Source organism: Poecilia formosa, unplaced genomic scaffold, assembly GCF_000485575.1.
Source record: "Poecilia formosa unplaced genomic scaffold, Poecilia_formosa-5.1.2 Scaffold19, whole genome shotgun sequence".
Taxonomy (NCBI): domain Eukaryota; kingdom Metazoa; phylum Chordata; class Actinopteri; order Cyprinodontiformes; family Poeciliidae; genus Poecilia; species Poecilia formosa.
Window position 1 is genome coordinate 848575 of NW_006799958.1, and position 23215 is coordinate 871789.

The window sequence follows — 23215 nt, forward strand, 5'->3', positions numbered from 1 at the left end:
TCACAACAGATCTGTCACAGAGATGATTGATCTTTCAATTTTCATAAGGAATGCGCGCCATCCGAGCAGAGGATTTAAATTATCCCATAAAAGTTGCCTGCCGTGGGATTTTTTTCTTTTGTTTTTTTTTATGTGTGTGTGTGTGTGTGCGTGCGTGTGTGTGTTTAATACTCTTTTAAGGACAAACACCTCTGTCTGTCTCCTTGATAATTTCCAGCACATGTTACACTCTGGTGGGTTTGCATTGGGAAGCAATTATGTTACCTCATCAAATCAGAAATGTTTTCTTATCATGCTTTCTGCCGCATTACACGAGGTGTCTTGGCAGGAAATCTTCACCCACCTGAATGAAATCAGTGCATCTTTCTTTTTTTATTTTATTTTATTTTTTTTTTTGTCTTGTTTTGTTTTTATTATCCTTTCGCATTAAAGCCGTTTCATTTGTTGACGCGGACGAGGCCGAAATGCATTCCGATCCTCACGGCTTTCCCGAATGTAAAGCATATTGTTCGCATGTGTTCTCATGTCTGGCCTGCAATCATCCGTACGCCGCCGTTGTTTTCATGTTTACCGCTCTTTGTTGCGCCGATGATGTGTTCTTTTTATGTCGTCCCGTTTCAACTCGGGCGTTGCGTGCACGCCGGCACGGAGCCGAGAGCAGGTATTTAACAAAGGCAAGATGTTTGCTTTATTATCGACATTAACTGTGTAAACACAAAAAGCTTCAAAGTTTCTTTCAATGACACTGAAGGGCTGTGGGTGGCTACATCAAAGCGCCATACCTTTTCTCCCCCCTCCGTGTTTTAATGAGAAACAGGACTCACCAGCCTTGACTGAAAATGCCATCTGTGTATGTCTGGGTTTTTTTTTTTTTTTTTCTTTTTTCTTCCTTGTTTGCATTTGTGTGTGTACTCCTCGTATGATTGAAGGAGAAGGTATGTTTCTGGGCACCTGTGTTGTCTTTACGCCGCTCTACGGCATGCTTACGGAGGCGGCGACTCGCGTTCGGTCGGTTCGTCGGGTGCAGAGATCCCTCCACCTCTCACGCTTTAGATTTCTTTTTGAGGACGTGAATTTTAAGGGGTGATTAAGGAGGAGTTGATACATATGACTCACAGGACAAGACGATACTCGATATTCATTCCATGAGAACAAGACAAGAAATTATTTCTGTTTTCCCAAACAGGCTGAAGATTTCAAAACTCAAAAACTGTCTTAAAGAGCATTAGTGTCCAAAAGTTGAGTCCAGGTAAATAAGAAATGCACTGAACTTATAAAGCATTTTCTTAGTCATATTGACCATTGAAGCATATTTATGCTACGTCAGCTTCCTATGCATTCTTAATATGTGTAGATTCCTAATTTTAAAAAGTATGGAACTTTTTTCTGCCACATTATCTATTTGGACAAAAAGAGACTTTTTTTTTTGGTATAGAAAAAAAATATATTTTGGTTTCTCAATTTGATTCTGTTTAATTGTCAAGCAAATAAAGTTATTTTTTAAAGTTGATTTTTTTTTTTTTCCAAATTAAATAATACTATTTTGTTGTTGAGTTACTGCCAGAAAACCCACAGTGAAATACAGACACTGATTAAAAAATCCAAACCTTGGAAAGAGTCTTACCTCAGGGGTTTATATCACTCCTGGGTGTGGTTTAAGTACCAAACCAAGCATTAAAATGGCATTTTTTTAAAACGTACTTTTAATACATAATAACAAAATGATCACAAATCACAAAACAATAGTGCATTAAGCAAAATATACAGTTGAACCCTTTTGTTTGTGATGGTTAGGGACCACAACCACTCACAAACAGCTGAAATCCTGTAATACTTGAGACCAGAAATGTTTCTGAATACCTATTTTAATAATTCAAACACCAAATATATGTTAACATGAGCTAATATGCACAGTGGTCTTCCATATCTCAGTTTTTGGGGGCAACAGCCAATCGACTCAATGTTCCACAGAAAAATCCACAAATAGATTAATCTGTTTGTGGATTCGTATCCGCTGGTATCCATAGACACCAGCGGATACGAAAATAAAGCTCGTATCCGCTTTATTTTGAAATGTGATCTAAATTACCATTTTTGCCAAAAGTACAACAAAAAGGCCATTCGACACACTGCTGCGTTTGAAGGCAAATCCACCACTGGGGTTGGTAATGAGCTGATAACAAATAGAGCAGGTAAACCCATCTTTCCTTGGTGTTTATATGTTAGGAATGTTCTAAATTTGAGTCTGGAAAAGCGTGACTTGTGGTGAACCCAGAGCGCAAGTCACATTAACCCATCTGCACTTTCAGGCTCCAAGTATGTATATATTTTTTCTCACTTTTTAAAATCTGTCCACACTGTCTATAGGATTCCAATCAAAGTGGACTGCATGGGTACAAAATGGAAGTAGGAAGAGAGGAAATGGCGACACGTGGGAACAAGACGGGGGTAAGAAGACAGGGCGTATTGACCCCGACCCTTTTTCTGTTGAAATCCACAAACCTCTGTGGACAATTATCGATTGACTGTTGAAATCGAGAATTGTCAACCACCCCAATGAGCAGTCGTTACCAATCAGTCTGATAACACAGCAGAGCAACTTCCTTTTCTTACGTTAAAATATGAGTCTAGAAACACCGACTTCAAACAGACGAAGTTATGCTGAGACACCAAGTGAACATCGTGAGACAGACTTGACTTTAGCGAGAAATATCTCGGCATTTTGATGTCACATCTTGTCCACACCTTTACAGTCAAGGATTTGAAACATTTTTTGTGCCACTGTTGACAGTAATCAGACAGGAAATTAGAAGGGGTAGAAGAAGGGGAAGACATGCACCATAGGTTCAAAGGTCAGGAATCAAATCCAGGACTATAGCAACCGCATACGCGGCGCCCGATCTGCAGCTACGCCGCCCCAAGCTCTCTAGAACTTTATCATTAGTCGCTCATTTCTTTTTTTTTGGGGAGGGGGGACTGAGTGCTTGAATCTTCAACACCACCACCACAACAAAGACTCCGTAACCCCACCTCACCTTTGTAGAAACACAAGCGCAACATGGGGGCATTTTACAAGAGCAATTAGCAGGAAAACTCAGATTGTTTTGCTGCAGAAGGCTGGATTGTGCAGGGAGTCGGTCTATTTAGCTGCTTGACTGGATTGTTCCTGTTGGTTTTGACAGATCAGAAGGAGAAAAAAAAAGAAAGAAAACTATATTCAACAGCATGAAAAACCAGAGGCTTAGCATTGAGTAAATCAGCCCTTTGTCTTGTTCAATTCCAATCAAAGGATAACCGGGAATGTTTGTTTGACAACAGCATTTACAATGCATTGTTCTGAAGCCCAGAGCCTCCCAAACAAAGACAGATAGGCTTTAAACAAGTCATTTAATTAGCGCCGAATCCCCGGCTTTGGCTGCGGCAACCAATTATACATTCCTGAGGCATGTGCAGGTCCTATTTCACAGGAGCGAGAGGCAGATCCTCTCCAGCCCTGTCTCTTACAGTACATCTCTCCCCTTCCATTTAAGAGAAGGTAAATAGCCCAGACAGACAGCTTCATTAGCCAGCGTCTGAAGAGCGCGGGGCCGATTGTCGCTTAAATAGTGCGCTTTTACTGCAGGCCCAGCCAGCGACCTCTGATCAATTACAGCTGACATTATTGTTTGTCGGGAGCATTTTTTTTTTTTTTTTTTTTTCTGGACAGAAAAAAAAAAGAAAAGAAAAAAAAAACAAGATCAGGCCACAGCTTTAGGTGGAAATGTAATCTTCCCTTTCTCTCTCTTTGCTTCTTTCTCTCCACAAACAATAAATCATTCAGTTGAAGAGATAATAAAGTGCCAAGTAGGAGCTAGTTTAATTTTTGTCAGGGGAAATCTGTCCACAGCAGAGTTAAGGTTCGGGGTGGGGGGGTGGAGTGTGGAGGGGAGGGTGCTTGTTTCTCATACCATTTTCAATGACAAAGGCTTAGCTCTTCTTCCTCTTATTTCCCTTCTGTAGGTTTTTATAGCCGGAAAGGTTGAGGTCTTGTTCTCATAAAGAGATTAACCACAGCAAAAGTCAAGTCAAGTGTTGTTTTCAAAATAAATTCTACTCTTTCTTTAATCTTTTAAAAAAAAAAACCACATTGAACCTTTTTATTTCTTTTTCTGATCCGATTCCGTTAAGCAACTAGAAGTGCCGAAAAAGCCCCGATGTAACAGCTTTGTAATCACGCTGTTACCGAGGGCTGTTTTAATTCATCCAATTCATCCTCCGCGATTCGGATCTCTGCTCATCCGAGCGTGAACTCGCAAAAAGCACGGCACAACATAATAGCTGAGCTGTTTATATTGGTATTAAGCGATTTGTAGTTTTAATGATGGTAAATAGGAGTTCACCTTTGCGGTCTCCCTCAGGCTTACTTCAGGTAAATTACTCCAAATGTATTGTTTATGCCCTCCAGGAGAGACGGTGGGCTGAGTGCGAAGGAGGGTGCGCGCGGGGGGGATTGTTGTAGGAATTCACCTCGTCGGGTCTAAACTTTCTGTACGTGTGAGATCAGCGCAGCTAAAATAAACCCGGTAAAGATGCCTCAATAGCTCTGAAATAAACATATGTTGTTGTTTTTTTGCCGTAGCATAAATCGCACACCAAAGAGTTTGGGAAATACAGACGTCAGTGTCTGTAGATTGTCCTCTCGTATGCTTTTCTCTTCAGCTCACCCAACAGGTTTTCATTAGGATTTAGTTATGGTCACTGCGGCTGACTTTGTGTCTGTTGAATCGTTTCTGTCTTGATTTGTCCAGATGTTTTTCCATCAGCATCCTGCCATAAGACCTGGTAAACGACCCATTTTCAGTTTCCAGTAGGAGGACGTCAAGTTTCTCTAGGAAGCATCCTGGTGTTTCAATTTTCAGGGTTCTATGCAACATGTCTTAGAGAAGCAGACCCGCAGCATCACAGATCCACTACCGAACTGAAAAGGATGCTTTTCCACGTACTCGTCCGTGGAAAAGCACGGACGAGTGCTTTTTACTTTGACGTCTCTAGATCAGTCTGATTAGCTTAGATCAAGGATACATAATGCAAAAATAATTTCAAAAAATTATTCAGTTATTTATTTTCTATTTTTTTAACTGTATTGGTAGGCGTGACGGTAATTCCACCACCGGGCAATTATTTCTTAACATCGGAGCTTTTTCTCCCTGAATGAAAGAACTTTTATGCCCCCTTTGTCATCGGTACCAATAATATCCACTGCATGGCATCACCGCTTCAAACTAATGTTTGTCGGTTTCTTTGAATAGAAAAAAAAAAGGACAAAGAAAAACATGTTGTTTATTAATCCAGAGTTAAGTAATGTTTGGAGCTTACATCACAAACTAGAAGGAAATTACACGTGAATGACACTTAACTGCGTGGCGAAAACCGGCCCATTTCCTGAATAACCTCCTCCTCACCTGGCTCCTTTCAGCCACAAACAAAGGGATTTGGTGGAGCCTTGTTAGGTCTGTGGCACATTCCCTCGCTGCGGCCTGAATAGGTCTTTATGGGAGAAACACCACTTTGGGACGAGGTGACAAGAAAGGGGCCGGGCCGACGCTGAAAGCGAGACTAATACCCCTCCTTCGGCGCGAACACAAGTCCAGTGTTTTCTCCTGAAAGGCCGTCAGTCAGGTGGGGACGTGAGATTTCGTACGCCCGTCAAGTGCAAGGAATAACACGGAGATAAGTCCAGGAATGTTACTGCAGAAACACAGAACGTGTGATTTTTAGGTGGCTTTTCCACTTTTTTCTTTTTTTTTTCCAATATGGCGAAAATCTTTCCCAATGCGCGTCACTGTGCCTGATTGAATGGGTGTAATACATCCGCCTCAAAGGCAGAATAAGTCTCTTCTCTCCGGCCCTTGAGTGGCCTTGAAAGCCTGATAGGTAGCCGAGACCTTACCATGTTGTCCCGCAGTAAGTACCCCCGCAATCAGGGCCCTCTGTGGTGTTTTTTAATTGAGCTTAGCCTGCTGAGTGGTAATTGATTCAGTCTGAGCTTCGGCGGAGGCGCCGCTACAAGGTGCAGCTCTTGGCTTCCGCCTTTCTTTAATCTCCCCCTTTTGCTTTATATTGTCTGGAAATACTCACCACTGAGAAACTGCGTGCTATCTTTCTTATGGAAATCAATGCTTCTTTTGGAAGGAGGTAGAATGACAGAGAGGAGTACTTCTCAGGTCCTTTCATTTTTCAAACCAGTGTCCTTCTCTTTAGAGGCTTCGCCATACAGATCTCCTTGCCCTTTGGCTACTGATGTTTGGTACAAAAAAAAAAGAGAAAAGAACCGGAGTTGTTTTGTGGATGGCGCCATCGTCTTTTTTTTTTTTTTTCCTTTCTTTGTTTCTTTCATGCAGATTTGCTTTACTTTCTGTCTTTCTTGTTGGTTTGTCTTTCTTTTCTTTTACCTTGAACCAGGCTGCCAAAGAAAGAGAGAAAAAAGGAATGGGAAAAAAAAAATCTACGGAGAGGCTCAATCAGATCCAATAGTGTCTATGAGGTTGTTTCTTTTTTTTTTTTTTTTCTTTCAAGCAGTTTTGAGGAGAAGCATCTGAGTGGCGAAGGAACGAGACCAAAATGTTTTCCAGTCACTTTTGATCCCGCTCAGTTCAAAGTCCCAGAGGAGAGCCGAGGAGGGGAAGCACAGAGGGAGAGAGAGAAAGAGAGAGAGAGGGAGGTGGGGGCGGGGGGTGCGCTGGTTGAGCGGGGAGGCACAGACACCTAGCTTTGACCTTCTGTCTGCGCTCGCGTTCTTTGAAAGTCGTCTTGTTTTCATTAAGCCGCTCACAAGCACAAGTACAGGGCCACTGTTTGACTAGCTCCTTACCCCCCGTATGGTATCTTTAATAGACATTTTTTTACATTCTCGCGCGCCTAATGTCTTCGGTTTTTCCCAATTAGGGCGACAAATGCCAGGCGGCAGATGAATAATTTAAAACATTTGTAAGATATCTTGCGCGTTCTAATGGATTCATTTGTGCACGTATGAAAGAAAATGGAAATCCTTTCATTGTACAGTCTCACACCCTGTTTTTTTTTTTTTTTTTTTTTGGTCTGTTTCTGTTTCTCTGGTATGGGGGATAATTGGCCCAAAGTCATTGCCACACTGTAGTCTAACAGTACTTGTTTGTCATTTGCACATTTAACTAGTCATTTGGGTAATGACTTCAGAGATTGCCCTTGTTTTTAAAGGGATTTCTTTTTCTTTTTTCCCATGTAAATATTGGGCCGATTTCCATAATGTGCCCCCTTTTTTTTATTCATTGTAGAATAACTAATATATCTTTACTGCTAATAACAGTTTATGAAGTCTCACCCCCATTATCTTTATTATTATTGAAGCAGCAGCTATTAATAACATATAGTAAAATATTTATATGTTTTATGTTAACATGATTTCCAAGAAGTACTGCAATTAGCTGAACTTATTCCACCCTTTCTTTTTCTATTGGACGGCCTTGTTAGGCCTTGATGTTATTGGCTGAGGGTTTAAACAAACGGGCCCACACCCCCACAGAACCTCCGCCTTACTCAACAGTAGACATATGTTCTTTTCAGCACTTTTCGATTAGACGGTAATGTTTAGACTGAGAGTCATTGGTTCTCAAGCGCTTTTGAAGAAAACGAAGCCCACGTCATGACAGAGCCTCTACCATTCTTAACTTTTCCACATTTTTTCCTGATAAACAGTAGTGCTAGGCTGTTGAGTTTATGTCCAATTGCTATTTAAAATGGACCGTAACGACATGCACTCCAACATGGTCCTCGGGAGTAAATCAGGCCCACAGCATTACAGATCCTCTGCCGTACTTAACAGTTGACACCAGCCTCTTTTTCTTGTATTTCCTAACAGATGGTCACGTTAAGCTTTACTGTTACTGGACACTTCTTATAAAGAGCGTCTCAGAGCTGACAGCTTAATTATTACCAGCAAGGATGGAGTTTTTCCTGCCAGAGCACCACAAGATCCCCCTCCACCTCCCCACCTGTGACTGCTATCTCACTCATGATATGCATCGTTGAGTAACCAACAGCGTCCTCTTCATGTGTCTCAGGCCTGGAACTCCCCTTCATGATGATGCCACACCCCCTGATCCCGGTCAGTCTGCCCCCAGCCTCTGTCACCATGGCGATGAGCCAGATGAACCACCTCAGCACCATTGCAAACATGGCTGCTGCTGCCCAGGGCCAGAGTCTGCCTTCTAGAATGGTCACCTCTGTTATAAAGGTAAATTTTTAAGATAATGACACCCTTTTATTTTTTTTATTTTTTTTTTTTTGGTGGGGGCGGGGTTTGTTTGTTTATGACTCTGGAAAGTTTGAACCTTTTACTCTCGTGGTGTAATTCTGTATCTGCGTCAGATGTTTATTTTGGTTGTGTGTGTTTTGTGGCTGCTGGGGTTGCAGGAACGTGTGCCGGACAGTCCCTCCCCTGCGCCCTCCTTAGAAGACAACAGGAGGCCCGGCAGCCACCCTTCATCCCACCGCAGCAGCAGCGTGTCCAGCTCCCCAGCCCACACAGAAAGCTCCTCGGACAGGATACGTAAGTTTGCTTTTTGCGCAACAAACGACATAACCAAATGTATTATTGTTTTTTTTTTTTTTTTTTTAAGAATCTAGAGTAGAGGAAAGTCTATAGGTGTTCCTAGTAATTTCTTGGCGATCCTTCTGCAGCAGCACACCACAACGGGCTGTCGATGAACCAAGCCCTTCTCGGCCTGTCCCCCAACATTGCCCCTGGGCCTAAAGAGGGAGACCTGGCCCACGACATGAGCCATGAAGTGAAAAGGATGCACACTGACAAAGGTGAGTGGAACTTTGTGAGAAATGCCATCTACTTTAGTGGTTCCCAAATGTCAGATTGTATGACCTGAAGAAGGGATGTCGAGCTCATTCTCATTTCGGGCCGAATCAAGATCATGAAAGCTCTCAGTGGGCCGGTTGTGCCAGAATGTGTTGATAAAAACCATAAATAAACTGTTAAAATAGATACAGCATTTGATGAGTGCTTCTTAATATTAAACAGTACTGAACATATTTTCACACTGAGCAGTCCCTTCCAGATTTAACAATTGCTCTCATGATTTTTTTTTGCAATCAAAATCACAGATTTTTCAATGCTAAATAGGAAATATTCACATCACATTGACATCAAGTTTTTTCACTTTTACTACACTGTAGTAAAAGTAAACACTGCCAAATGCAGACGTGTGCGAGTTAGCACTCACTTAAACCCTTTTGACCGTTTTTGTGGGAAAATTATGCAGTAGCGTGAAAAAAAAATAAAAATCTGTTGATTTTGCACGAATTTCCACAATCGCAGAATATCAAAAAGCTGACATAACTTGGTGTTGGAGTCTCAAGGGCCACATAAAGAGCTACGGCGGGGTGGATGTGGCCCCCATGGCCTTCAGTTTGATCTACATTAAGAAGTAATTGTATCTCTAGATGTTCCAGAGTTCTTAATACTCCCTTCTTTTCAGAACACCCCATTGGTTTTCCACAGGATTAGATGTGGGAGCTGAAATGGACAAAGTTGATTTTGTGTTCAGTGAACCACTTGATTTAATCGTGCGGTATGTTCAGTGCCATTATTTTCACTGGAAGCTCCCAAAACAATCCGTTTTCCGTTTCTTTTTTTGTGTTTTTGGCAGAGGCCTCTATCTCCCGGTATTTCAAAGACGTCAAGATGCCATGTCCTCTTAACAGGTTTTGCAGGGAGGAGAAGCAGGCCCACAGCATCACAGGTCCTCCACACACGGCGCGCTTTACCACATATCCGTTCTTCGTTTCACGCCAAAAGCCTCGGGGTATTTGTTGCCGAAAGCTCAGTTTTTACTGACAAAAATAGCTGCCTTTAATTTACACATGACAGCTCCGCCATGTGTGCATAATATAAGACATAAGGTTCTGCTTTCAAAATCCCAGCCTGGACCTCCCTTAAAGGAAAACGCTGTTGGTTCTCTTCCTCTCCCGGTCCAAACATGAAAAGAGACATGGATACAAATCCCCATTGTTACAGTTAACTCAGATCATTTTGTGAAAGTGGTCTGGTGATGAAAATGTCTCTATTGTGACTTTTTTTAAGTCTTATTAAGGCCAACCGGTCAACTTTGGCTGTTAGATACTAGAGGACCAAATGCTGATGGAAAGATTGTAGTAGTTATTAAACCTTAAACAAGTAGAACATTGGTGTTGAAAAAGAGACTATGTTGCCATGGTCTGAACATTGATAAAAGTGTTTTGATCTGTGGCTGAGTGTGTTCTGCTGATTGTTTCCCAAACACAACGGTAGAAACATAAAACCCCAATAAACAAGTCATTGGTGTTTGTTTTGTTGCTAAACAACTTGCCTCAATGTTATAAACAGAAAAATGAAACTAATGTCTATCACCTGAATGTCGAGGGCAAAATTGTTTGTGATTCCTCTTTTTGTCAACAATTTTTTTTTAGCATTAGACTATTGTTTTCTTTTATTAGTAATAATACTACTACTAATAAAACAGGACTATAAAGGATCACCTGAACAAATAATTAACAACGCCAGCCTCTCTAACAAGGTTCCCAGGGCATTTGAAAGAGAAAAAGGCCCACAGCCTAATAGATCATCCACCGTACCTAACAGTGACTCTGAGGTTGCTGTCAACACAGCAACCTTTGTTTGTCTCATAGCAGATCCCTCTGGTATGTATGTGTGTGTGTGTGTGTGTGTGTGTGTGTGTGTGTTGCTAAAATGCTCACTCTTAATCTTATTCAGTCCTAGTTAAAGTCTTAGTATCCTACATTGACTCGACTTATTTAACAGAGCTTGGAGGCGGGAAAAAAAGTGTTTTTTTTTTCCATTTAATTGTTTTTTTATTATTATTATTTTATCTGAAAAGCAATTAGAACCTCCAGACAGAAAACATTTCTAAGCATTGCGGATTAAACACAAAATGAAGCAAATAATAGATTTCCGTATTCCCTGTTGAATGGCTGTGCTGTTCTGCGTGATGGAGGGTGGGATGCAGCTGATAATGATATTAAAACCACTGTGGAAATCATCGGACTGTACGCTCCCCTATGGCTGGGCTGACGTGAAGATCCGTGTTAGACCTTCACACGCGGGGTGTGAAGCAGTGAATAGTAATAATTAGCGGGATCATGAGCTGAATTTATAGGTCACAAACCGCCTAACTGTGTGTGCATGAGTGTGAAAAAAAGGGAGATGGTGTGTGTGAGGTGGTGGGATCTCAGAAGAACAAAAGAGTAACGCAAACAAAGCCAGGGGAAGAGTCCTCCACCAAGTACCTGGAATCCTCAGCCGAAGTGCGTTCTCTGTACCTTGATAATGAAATGACTGTAATTTCTTTGCAGTCCTAGAAAAAAAATTAATCCATAAATAAATAAGTAAAAAGCAGCAGCTCCAGCTAGTTGACCCGTGCGCGTCCGCTCGCAGACGCACGCGGCGCTATCTTTCGAGATTGTCAATTTCTAATATGTCGCCGGACTTGATTAGGATTCCGAGCTCTCCGGAGTGCGCACCAGAGGTCTCCGGCTGTGGAAAAACATTTTTATAAAATAACCCATTAATGCAGAGGAGTGCAACTAAATTAGTTACCAATTTGCTGAGCATGAATTAATGAAGAGAGCTTCTCCCGGCTCCAACAGTTGTAATTTTCATAATAACCCCGGACCTTTATTTGGCAGGTTGTTTAGTTTTTTCGTTTGAAGGTTTTCATTAGTCTAATGAGGACTGTGCAAGGGCGAGCAGTCAGCACAATTTACATGAGGAAGCTATCATAATAAATGAGGCAATTTGAATAACATGCACAGGTTTATGCAGCGAGATAAGAGAGATTGTAGCTGCAAGATACAGAGGTAACCAATACATTAAGAACCAACTAATAACCAAAGTAATTCCAATAAAAGCTTTAAGTGAAGGGAATAAAATTAATGATAGAAATATTGAACTGTAATGATATGATACACGATGCATTAGATTAATAAAATAAATGTGCCGCATTGTTAAAAAAAAAAGGGGGGGAAGGGGGGCAAAAAAAAAAGGCCTTGCCGTCCGCAGCTTTGTTTATGGTGAGCTTTTTTAATTAGGCTTGTTCATCGCATCGGTTTGTTTAGATAAATGAGATAACATTCCAGTGGTTTAATGATATCTCTCCACTTGTTTGATCTTTATGATCCTGGCAGAGCATTAAATTAATCTCTCGCAATGCACTCTCAGAAGAGAGTTTGGTGTGTGCGGAGGAAGGATGCGGAGCCTCGGCTCATATGGAGACTATTTAAATAGCCAGACACCTCCGAGACAGCCGCTATAATGTCTCATCGCTCATATCCTGTGAGCGCGTCTCTTCTTTTTCACGTCATCTGTGCTGATGAAGGACAAAGGCTGTTTGTTTTTGAATCAAATAAATAAAAAAAAGACAGTTTCTAAACTTGTGTCACCCAATGTGGAGTAGCCAGATGGTGTCCTTTTTTTTTTTCCTTTTTCTTTGAACTTGGGTCCGATTTATTGTCCAAAATTTGCCTGAGACTGTGATATAGAGAGGTAAGATGATGTGTGAGAGGAAGGAAGAAAAAAAAAAAAAGTAAAGGCGAGCAGACTGCTAAATGTTGCCTCATATGTGACTAATTGAATTGCTTCAAAAAGCAAGTCTGCGGTGATAGCTTCCGACAAGCCTCTGTCTCGTGAAACAGCAGGTAGCTGACAAACAAGGGGAAAATTTGAAAGGTACGGAAGCCTTTTTGGCTGTAAACTCACTCTTTGGACATCAAACACTGGATATCGTTGGATTTCCTCTGGGAAAATGTGTTTCAGAACGCAAGCCATATGCACTGTATGTATGCTGAAGGAGTGCAGACGTTTCAGCCACTTTGTTGCATTCCTGTTTGCAGTCCTTAGTAACTGTGCGTGAACAAATCTTAAAATAAAGTAAGTTTCTTTGCAGTAGCGTAATATCACCCTGAAAATGTTTTGAGATGCATTCAGTTAGGAAGAAACAAATCAGACATTAAGTTGTAATTGTGGCACATTTTTAGACGACTCAGCTGCTGCAACATTTCACAAGGTGGGAGCAAACACTGAAAAAAATGTTTCTTTGAACCAACTTAAAAAAAAAATACTCAGATAACTTTATTAGTTTTGCACACGCCACAATTCTGATTTGAATAATTCTTAAAGCAGATACATAGCTTGAGCAAAACTAGCAGTAGCAAAGTAGCATAATTTTTTAAAGTTAGTTAAAAAAAAAACACTTTTTTTTCCAGTGTACAGACAGAGTTATCGTGACGTATGTCTCTAGTACTCGTACACCCTCTTCTCTTCAGCTTACAGGTTTTCTATAGCTTTGAATGTACTGCTTGTAATAGCATTGAATGTGTACAAATTAACCATTTGTCGAGATTAGTATTTTTTTTTTTTACTGATATCCTCCTGAAAGATCCAACAACCCCTGGTTTTCTTGAAGAAGTCACATGATGTAAAATTTACTGGTATTTAAAAAATGTTTAGAATAAGCAAAAGCTTAGCAAAGCATCACGTTTAATTTGTTATGGTAGGACTGAAACGGCTCCTAAACCACTACATGACATTTAATAGCTTCTCGTGGTTGTTATGGAGACTTGGAGACTCGTGGCACTCATTTTTACCTCTTTTACTGTAATCCTCACTCTGCATGGTGGCAAGATGAACTTAATCCTCATCCAGTCCAACTTTTTAATTGTTTATCCAGCTGCAGATACGGTCAACTTTAGGCAAATAGTTATTTTCTTGCGGAGCTCAGCACACATCAGACTTTACTTGAAGGTTTTCTTTTCCCGCCATTTTCTTTGCTAAGAGTGGCTAGAAGAAGTTGACCTATTTTTTTAAAGTCAAATCTAAAAACCAGAGAAACAAGAATTAATAAATTGATAAATCGTTTCTGATTTAACGTGAGCGTACATTTCTAGGTTTAAACTTATGCTGTTGGAACTTGTAAGGTGCGACAAAGTTCGCAATTTTCCTTTTGTTTTCCATTTTACATCAAATGTTGCATTCAAATTAACGGCTGGATTTAAAATCATTTTTGCGGTGCGATATGCTGCTCCACTAAAAGAAGAATTAATCTTAAGGACTTTTTCTACACACCTTTACCAGTAGGCGTGCAGGACGTGAGCCCGTACCGCACGCTGCAGTTGAGTGTTCCTGTAGCGCCGGGCTGAGAGGCCTTACGGGACAACGTTATGTAAGCTGATTCTGTAAACCATATTTTAAAAGCGGATGAATCATTGGTAATATGATATCGGCTCTTCCCTGGTAAATGTATATACACTTGTTGACACAACAGGAGATGCATCCGTAATGTCCTCCAAAGCCCGCTGGACGGAAAGCTGCGGTGTATTATGTCACCTGGAGGCGCATGCTTTCATACCTGCCTGACGCCTGATGCGCCGCCGCAACCGCAGTGGACAGCGGTAATTTGCCCCCTGCCTGTGCATGCCCAGCTGACGAGCGTCGATGCCGCCATGGTCCCAGAATGCAGTTTGTTGGACGAAGTGCAGCTCTGATTAAAGGACTCGCGAACACCGACGGGGCTCGTGCAGAGAAAGGGGGTATATGGTTAGAAAAGAAAAGATGAAAAAGACCAAAAAAGAAAAAAAGAAAGACAATCTCCTGCCTTTGTAGTCTTTGTTCTGTTCCTTCTTTGCATATGCAGTCGCAGTGATAAAAAGGCAGGGTCGGAAGGGGTGGGCCGGCGGGGGGGGGGCAGACTTTTGGGGTCCAGGTAAAACTTTCTGCATCAATATTGCAGCGTAAATATTTCCCTGACATTGACGGGCACCTGCGTACAGTATCATTAAAAGTTCCACGCGTTTCGGCGGGAGCGCCTTCTTCTCTTCATCTTTTCCGACTTTAATGTAGCCCTGTTTTCGCTCGGCCCTCCCCGATGTCCTTGGCGTTTGCGAGCTTCAAACACATGCTGACTACCTGACTTTCCCCCAAGTCAGGAGGCAAGATCATTAGCCATCACAACCCTGAAATGTGACTTGGCAGACAATAATGCTTTATGATCAAACAACTTGTCAGTGCGTCCTGTTGAAATGAAAGAGTGCAAAAAAATAATTCAATAGAGGATCAATCAAATTTCCCTCCCCACCCCGGCACCGTGCGCGCGTCAGAGGGAGAGAGAGAGAGAGAGAGAGAGATTGCTGATGGTGCAGAGAGGGGCTATTCCTCGAGGACATGGGGAGTTCATTTGGATATTTGTTCTCCCCCTCATGAATGTTCCATTGCGTGACACCATCTCCCACTAATCACATTTCACTGAAGGAAAAAAAAAAAAAAAACGAAAAAAAAAAAAAAAACGAGGGGGGATGCTTTTAGGGACGTTGAAAAGAGAGAGGTTCTTTTTAATCTTTGAAATGCCTCAAAAGTGACAGAATGCTTTCTCCTGCCAAGACGTGAGCCTCGGATGGGGAGATAAATATGCTGTGGTCAGCTAAGTGTATCTAGTGAGCAGAGAGGCAAATTTAATAATGCATTATCATTCACTGGCGAAGGTGAAATCTCCTTGTCCATCAGAGGGGCTGAGGCCTGTTTCATGTTACCCTTCACTGCAAATGAACAAGTGCTTTACTCAGCCATACAAGAGATGCACCGCAGGCACCGGTGCTCTGCTGCCAGCCCGGACTGTCAGGGAAAACACAGGTCCGCAATCAAAAGGGATCAACTCTCGTGTCTTGACTGGAGACATTCAAGATCATCGGTCGAATCTTGTTTTTTTATTTTTTTTTATTTTTAACAAAACGCCTCCCTGCATTCTTTGTGTTTTCCTCTCTCGCCCCCCGCCCCCCTCTCTCTACCCGAGGACACAAGATGAGTTTTTTTTTTTTTTTCTTTTTTTTACATATCTGAGCATCTGCTATTATGCAGATGATGGCAATGTATTTACCTGAATGCCCTTGGACAACAGCATTTAGCAATTATGAAGATTATGTACAATGCAGCGAATTTGCGATTCAAAACGATCCTCTTCCTCGCAGCTGCGGCAACTGTTGCAGACAGATAAGGTTGACCCTGAATTTGTATTTCTGTAGTTTTTTTTTTTTTTTTTGTCTGAGACATTCGGCGGGCTTGTTTGTATAATTTAATATTTACATGTAAACAGTAATTAAGCGACGCCGCCCCGACATTGCCAGGGCCAGGCTCTTGCCAAGGTAAACATGGGGGCCCCCTAGTATAGTGGTTCTCCACAGTCTATCATGTTTACAGACTTGCTTTTTTTTGTGTGTGTGTGTGTGTGTGTGTGTGTGTGCGCTCTTCCTCGGCAAAGCCCCATAAAACACAACCGATTGGATGCCGAGCGCCGAACGCAGACGCTCTTATCGCCCGGCAAGTCTGCGGGCTAACTTGAGGACATTGTGAGTCAAACCTTTAAATTTTCACTCTGCGATAATTACGGCACTATACTTGAGCTTTTATATCCTTTCACAGAGAAAGTAAATCATTCCTAATAAAGAGAGGAAGAATAGGGGGCGGAGGGAGGAAAAAAAAAGTGCTTGAAGACTAATTCTCTTCACTCCCTCCCTCTCTGCTCTCTATTCTGCTTGTTGAAAGCCTTTCTTTTTTCCCCTCTTTCTGAGTATTGCAGTCACCTTGACTTTGCAGCTGCAGCCTTATAGTCTGTTGCTTATCCAGCCTAACCCCAGCCTGTCAATTAGGTCTTTAAAAATTAATCTCTTTAACTGGAAATACCATGCCGGCTTCCTTTCCGTCTGCAAATGAAGTGTTATTAATTCACGCGGCGCAAAGCCACTGTCACGAATAATGTTATCAAAACAGATTTCCACACGTTTAACACGTCTCCCCCCCCCACCACCACCCTCCGTTTTAAACCTCTTAAGTATTTTTATGACTGTGAAAACAGGACTCTGCTAATGGATTTGCATCAGTTTTTTCTTTCCCTCCTTTTTTTTTTTGATGGTGGAGGGGTATGTGGGGGGTGGGGGGCGACAGTGGCTTTAACGCCAGGCAGTTTGCAGAGCGAGGGGCTCCTTAAGCCTGGGCCTTTTTAAAGTTTACACTTCCCCATTTCCGCCTTTGTCCTTTCATCTCCATTTAAAAAGCAGCTCAGCATATCCGAGGCTGGATTAGCGCCAGGCTTCGTCGACATTCGTTCAGCAGCAACAGCGCAGCCTCTCCCTGTAGGATTGCAATGCCAGGCAATGACACCAATGTGTCTGCCTGCCCATCTCCCCCTGCCTCCCCATCATCCTCCTTCACTTCCCTCCTCCCTGTAGGAAATAAAACGCAACAGAGCTCTGATCAAGCAGCAGGCTATCTGGCCAAGCACACCAAGCTCACACTTGTTCTATTAAAACCCGATGATTATGGGGGGGGGGGGTTTCCTCTCTGTTTGTTTGTTTGAATGCTTAATTATCAATATGTAATTGGCATGTGCGCTGCGATGTCGGGCGCGCGTTTCGGTGGCACATCCTCGCTGGAGAGCGCGCCGCTATCGGATGGAAGCAGGGTTCCCCAGCCGCCGTCTAAGTTAAGCTGCGGGAGAAGTTGCTGTAATGAATTGGTAAATGCTAAACAAAGGAGAGCTGAAACAAAGAGAGAGGACGTAAATGGTTTGATGATTAGCGGGTCAGGAAAGATTACAGTGAGGGGTGGGGGAGTCGGGGGGCGGTGGATTCGGTGGTGGGGGCTGTACAGTACAGATGATCCCCTTCTGAAATGGGAATGATTCGGGCAAAAAAGCAAATCGATAGGCGAGGCCCGTTTAATCTCAACGATTCTGCTGTCGATAAGCGGAGCTGGACAACGGGGGTCAATATGCAGAGACAATCTGAACACCTTCAAAGCGCCTCACGATAATGTCCTTCGCCAAGTATTATCCTCTCGACAGTTTGGGCTCTTAGTCGATAGGTGAATTAGGGAAATCTATTCTGCCTCTTTGCCTTTTTCTTTCTTTTTTTTTTCCTCCCCTGGGACAAAAGTTTATTTTACTCCTCCTGATGGTGACCGAAAGCTTAAGCTTATGGATTCCTCCCCGTGTGGCTCCTCACCTGAACCTTCCTGCTTTCCCCCTCCTTCCGTTTCCTCTTCCCCTCTGCCTCGTTTCTTCCGACTCCGCTCGTCACTCTGCAAAACGCCATTCTGTCTCCACTCTTGCTCCATTAAGAGCTCATCTGAAGGTGTGCGCTGGTGGAAACAAAAAAAAAAAAAAAGAAGTCCTGCATGCTTTTATGCAGTCATCACAGTCAGCCAAGCCTGTAATCCTCAGAGGTCCGATAATGACATAGCCCCATGCATTTATTACACGAGAAGAGAGGAGAGGAGACGGGCAAAACGCTGACTTTGAACAAATGAACACTCTGACCTTTATGCAATAAATATGACATGGGCCGCATAAAAAGACAAGATATCTTCCTCCTGAATAGGAGTCAACACAGATTCTGCTCCCTTGCTTCATTCTCTGGTCCTTATTCTCTCTCTCTCTCTCTTTTTTTTCCAATCTATTCCAAGCTAACATTAAATACAATACCAGAAGTTTCTTCATCAATTTCAGGCTTGTGGCACGAGATCTCGCAGTATTAAAACGCCACAGTGTTTGTTGTCAAGATGAAGTCTGTCTCGCAACGTGCTATTCACCAGAGGTCAGCAAGTGACTTCATCTGAACAAGAAGGTGTAAGCCAATAAAATGAAATCCAGACATGAAGCTGTCTGCTCAATTATGTATTCCTGAGACTCGCATTTTCAAGCAAGAAAAGGAAGGAATCGTCTCGTTACTGCCTTGTTGACAACACGAAACCAGAGTTGCCAATTTAAAGATCTTTTCCTTTTCCTTGTATCTCAAGGATTCAAGGAATCTAGTGACTATTTTGTGACGTTAGCAACTAATCAAGGTTTTCAAGAAACTTTTTTTTTTTCATATAGGTCACTAGTAAAGATTCTAGCCACTTTTTCTGGTCACTTTTTTTGCATTAACTTGAGCACTGATTTGCTTGTTTGTTTGACCCGCCAACAAGCAGCAGGTTTTACTATGGCGCACTCACAGGTGGGCCCTGTCCTCCTACAGCTGCAGTCAGAGCCCTTCGTTATCTGGATAGCAAACGAGGAGCGCATGCTCCAAAAGCCTCATTCTGACTGACCTATTTACCCTAGTTAAGGTAGAAGAAACAAACATGAATTACTGCATGAATCCATTGTCTGTTTTGGGTCCATTTAAATCATTGATAAAGACTGTACACAAGAAAGTAGCAAATAGAATAGCCGCTTCTCTGTTTCTTGTAAGTAGGTGCCGTTGCGTTAAGCTCTAAGTAGAGCATAAGGTCAGAAACAAACCATCCTTTGAGTGTGTTTGGAAAGTGTTAAACTAAATAGGCAAATTATGAAATGACTCCAGTGTGGGTGCAAGTTAAAACACATTTGATTCAAGATGTCCTTTGTCAGATCGCTCGTTTAGGTGACGCGTAAAGACGAAAACTTCAAAGGGTCAAAGTACCTTTTCTCAACCGCCTGGCCGACAATAACGCATAGAAGAAGCCACCGGTGCTTTTAAATAACATTTTGATTACTTATTCCTAAAGTAAAGGACTATTTCATATTTCTTGTGTAACATTTGATAATCTCTTGATTCAATTTTCAAGCCGCCAGACTGATCAAACTAAACAATTCTGCACGTGATGCAGATTCTTTAAAATACCATTTGTGAATTAGGAAACCTTTGTTTTTCTTAAATATATACAAAAGGAAAATTTAATGTGTTTTTTTTTCGTTGTTATAAAAATTGTATTCAGTCTCATTGCTGCGAACCCAACATCATGCAAAAATTACACCAGTATTGTTACACGACCGCGATCTAAACTGTTGTGCAAGCTTTTCCTTAACCCTGCTATGAAGGTGCTAATAAACTTTGCGGACAGTTGTTGACAATTATCCGCCAACCTTCTGATTGCTCTCACAGGTAATCATTAGCAGGGCTCATCAGTTAAAGCAATGCTTCATACTTTAGCCGTTCCGGCAGGAGACAGCTGTAGCAGGGAGGACCCACCTTCCTCGGTGTGATCACTGTTTGTGATTGTCTGCTTTTGTCACCTCACACCGCCTCTCTGACGGTAAAGGATTTATGGTTATTTCCCTCCATGCAGCCTGTCCATCTGTGGCTCCGTCTTCATACGGCCTTGAGAATACGATTCAATTTATTAAGGCAAAGCAATGGACTCATTACTTTGGGAAAAAAAAAAAGAAAAAAAAAAGGAAAAGGTGGCAAGCGAGAGAGTGAGAGAAAAAGGGAGAGGTGACACACTGAATTGGTTATTAATGGAAACGCGCAGCCATAGGGCAGTTGAAATTTAATGATATCCTACAAGAAAATATGAGGGTGTCACTCTCCAAAAAGTCATGCTAAATGTCAACATTTTAAGGTCCCTGGTGCTAATTTTATGCCTGTGCACAGTAATGTTTTTTGGAGAGCGTTTAGGAAACACGGCCCAGTGGCCAGCCTGATTATCCCACTCACCTTCTCTCCTTTCTCCAAAATGGGTTTGTGCAGCGAGCGATTTCATCTCTAAGTGAAGGGAACATTAGGGAGGGGGAGACGGAGGGAGCGATAGAGGAAAAACACGCGGTTTGATTTTCATGCTGTGATAAGAGAGTGGGAGCCAAATGTTACCTGTTAATCTAGCCCAAACCGACCGGGGCTCTTGACTTTGTCCCTCAGCAGGGATGGGGCAAACACTCATTTTCCTCTCTCCGTGATGAAAAGGAAATTAGCTTAAATGTGATGAGGGCACATCAGTGTGGTGTGCAGTGCATGTGTGTAATGAGTGTGTATATGATTGAGGCTCTTTGTTTGCTTACATCTCCTCCTCTTCGCTTTTACGCACACACACGCACACACTGCAGAAAAATTTGTCTTGCACCAATCAACCTACGCCAGCTCCTAGAGTCAGTGCCACAGTAAACAGTGGGGATGTCGCGATAGGTTCAGCTCACAAGACGATATAGGTTCACAAGAGCAAGGCGAGCACGCAAATTAGCAATATTCTCTCAGTAAATATTGCTTATTTGCTTGTTTTTTTTACAGAGTGAAGGTGAATGTGGTGATAATAAAAATGCTCCCCAGTGACATTATCCATTACTGTATTCATAGGAATATAATAAAACAACAACTGGCGCGTCAACAGGGCTTTCAATAATTGGCTAAAACCTCATCATAGCTAACCGCACTGCATCTTTTAAGTTTGCCTGGCAGTCAGATTAGGCTGACATTTATAATTAACTTGTTCAAGCTGCCAAGCAAGTTAAATAGAAACAATGAGCTGCCAATTTGTCTAACTTATATTTGTAATTAATAGGTCTGAAAGTTAAGTTAAAGTAAAAATGATCATGAAAATGTCCTAGAAGGTCAAACATGTTAAACTTCCATGCTAGCTAACTGCAGCATGGCTAACAGTTAGCTAGTTGTGGCGTTTTCTCTGTAGCCACGTGGTTTTCTACCGCGCTGCCGCACAAACATTTTAAAAGTGAGGATAACTCTACCTCTGTTTTCGTAACAGAGTCTGTTTAGAAATATTCAGTGCAGATTTTATCTGTGTAATAGTTTCTGATTTTGGACACCAAATTAGCTCTTTAATTCAATTTCAGGTGAAAGCACAGACTTGCTAACCATTAGCATGTCACAATCTTTTGTTTCTCTTTACTGCCAAGAACCCAGTTGCACAGCAAGAAGAGCTCTTCTATATTTTTTTCTTTTTACCAATTATCATTAATTTTTTCCCCCCAAATTCCATCTTTTCCATTTACATTTTTCCAAAATCCACATTTAAAAGATAAAGATTTATATATTTACAAGGTTTTCATCTAAAATTCTTACAGTTTAATATAAATACAATCCAAATTATCTGAGATTAGTTAGATTTTGTTAAAGTTGATCTCTTTGTAAAGCTCTTTGAACCATACCTATCTTTTTGTTGTATAAATAGTTTTGTACAAATAGATTATAGGTTTAATTTGAGGATAAAGAAAAAGCATATTTTCTAAAACTTGATCCTTTTCAGATTCATTTGTACTGTATTCCATCAGCAGTATACAGTGTACAGCAGAATTGTGATACAGTATGTTCCTCTCAACTCTTTCAGCACAGTCTTACTCGGCACATGCAGCTCCAAAAAGTCTTCACTAAGCACAAATCTCACTGATGCTGACCAGCTCTGCATTCTGGAGGAAGGATATTGCTCATTGATAATGTGGAGGGTTTTTATGGTGGTTCCAGGTAGTCTCACAGAAAAAGAAACCCTTCGTCATTAGATAAAATACTCAGATTCGACAGTGCTCCACATTATGTGGCGGACTCCATGATTTGTCAATTTCCAAAATTCCCATCCGTATCCACAGACTTCATTTAAAAAAAACTAAACAAAACACTGAATACAGTTTAGATCTTGTTCCACCCCTAGTAAATTGTCATTTTCCGAATATATACAGCAAAAAAATAAATCACCAGTTAAATCCTAACTTCTCTAAAACCGTTTTCTTCCCCCTTATTTTTCTTGAAAGACTCTTCAGAGTGCACACACATCATCTGCAAGATCAGCTCAGGCTCATGTTTTTTTCAAGTGCTCAAATTGCATGCAACTACTTTCCTCCCCACCTCCACCCACCCTGCTGCATCTGTGCATTGGTAGCCAAAGACAGATATCTCCCTTGACAAGATTTCTTTCCAAATCCGGTGCTTTTAAGTGCAGGTGGAATAATGCTGCGTTTGCTGCTAATGGCCGTCCGAGAGGTCATAACTACTCCGCTTGAAGAGGGGAGGCCGGTTTCTCCGCTGCACCATGGCAGGTCAAATCAAATGTAATTGCACAGTGAAAGCGGAACGCCTGCGCTTCGCGTGTTGGGCTCCGCTGACAACATCCAGGTTTAGCATTCGGTTCCCCTGCTGGGAGGAACAAGGACAAAGGCTTCACCTGTCAATATATCACACTGACTGGCCAGCAGAACGCTCTCCTTCTTTCACTCAGTCCTGTTAAAGCCTCCTCCGCCCCAGACTAAGCCTCACCCATCCATCCATCTTCGACCATCTACCTCTCACTCCCCTCCATTCTTCCCTCTCTGCCTGTCTTCCTATTTCCTGCAGCTCTCTCTGAATTTGTGTGAGCACTCAGCGTAAAAGTCCTGAGGGAGCCGGTTTCAAACACAGGAAC

At 42.0% G+C, this 23215-nt stretch overlaps 1 protein-coding gene across 6 annotated transcripts in view; it reads left to right on the top strand.

Moving 5' to 3' along the window:
* The window catches only part of dachd (dachshund d), a 141907-nt gene that overhangs the window by 104158 nt on the left and 14534 nt on the right, over window positions 1-23215 (top strand). For 2 of the 6 annotated variants that reach the window (XM_007547170.2, XM_007547168.2), the window contains exons 4-7: window positions 2368-2448; window positions 8079-8251; window positions 8422-8566; window positions 8698-8829. In XM_007547170.2, coding sequence (XP_007547232.1) covers window positions 2368-2448; window positions 8079-8251; window positions 8422-8566; window positions 8698-8829 — 531 coding nt within the window. The remainder of the gene's footprint in view (window positions 1-2367; window positions 2449-8078; window positions 8252-8421; window positions 8567-8697; window positions 8830-23215) is intronic. The other 4 variants (XM_007547169.2, XM_016669009.1, XM_016669010.1 and 1 more) reach the window with 4 other exon arrangements.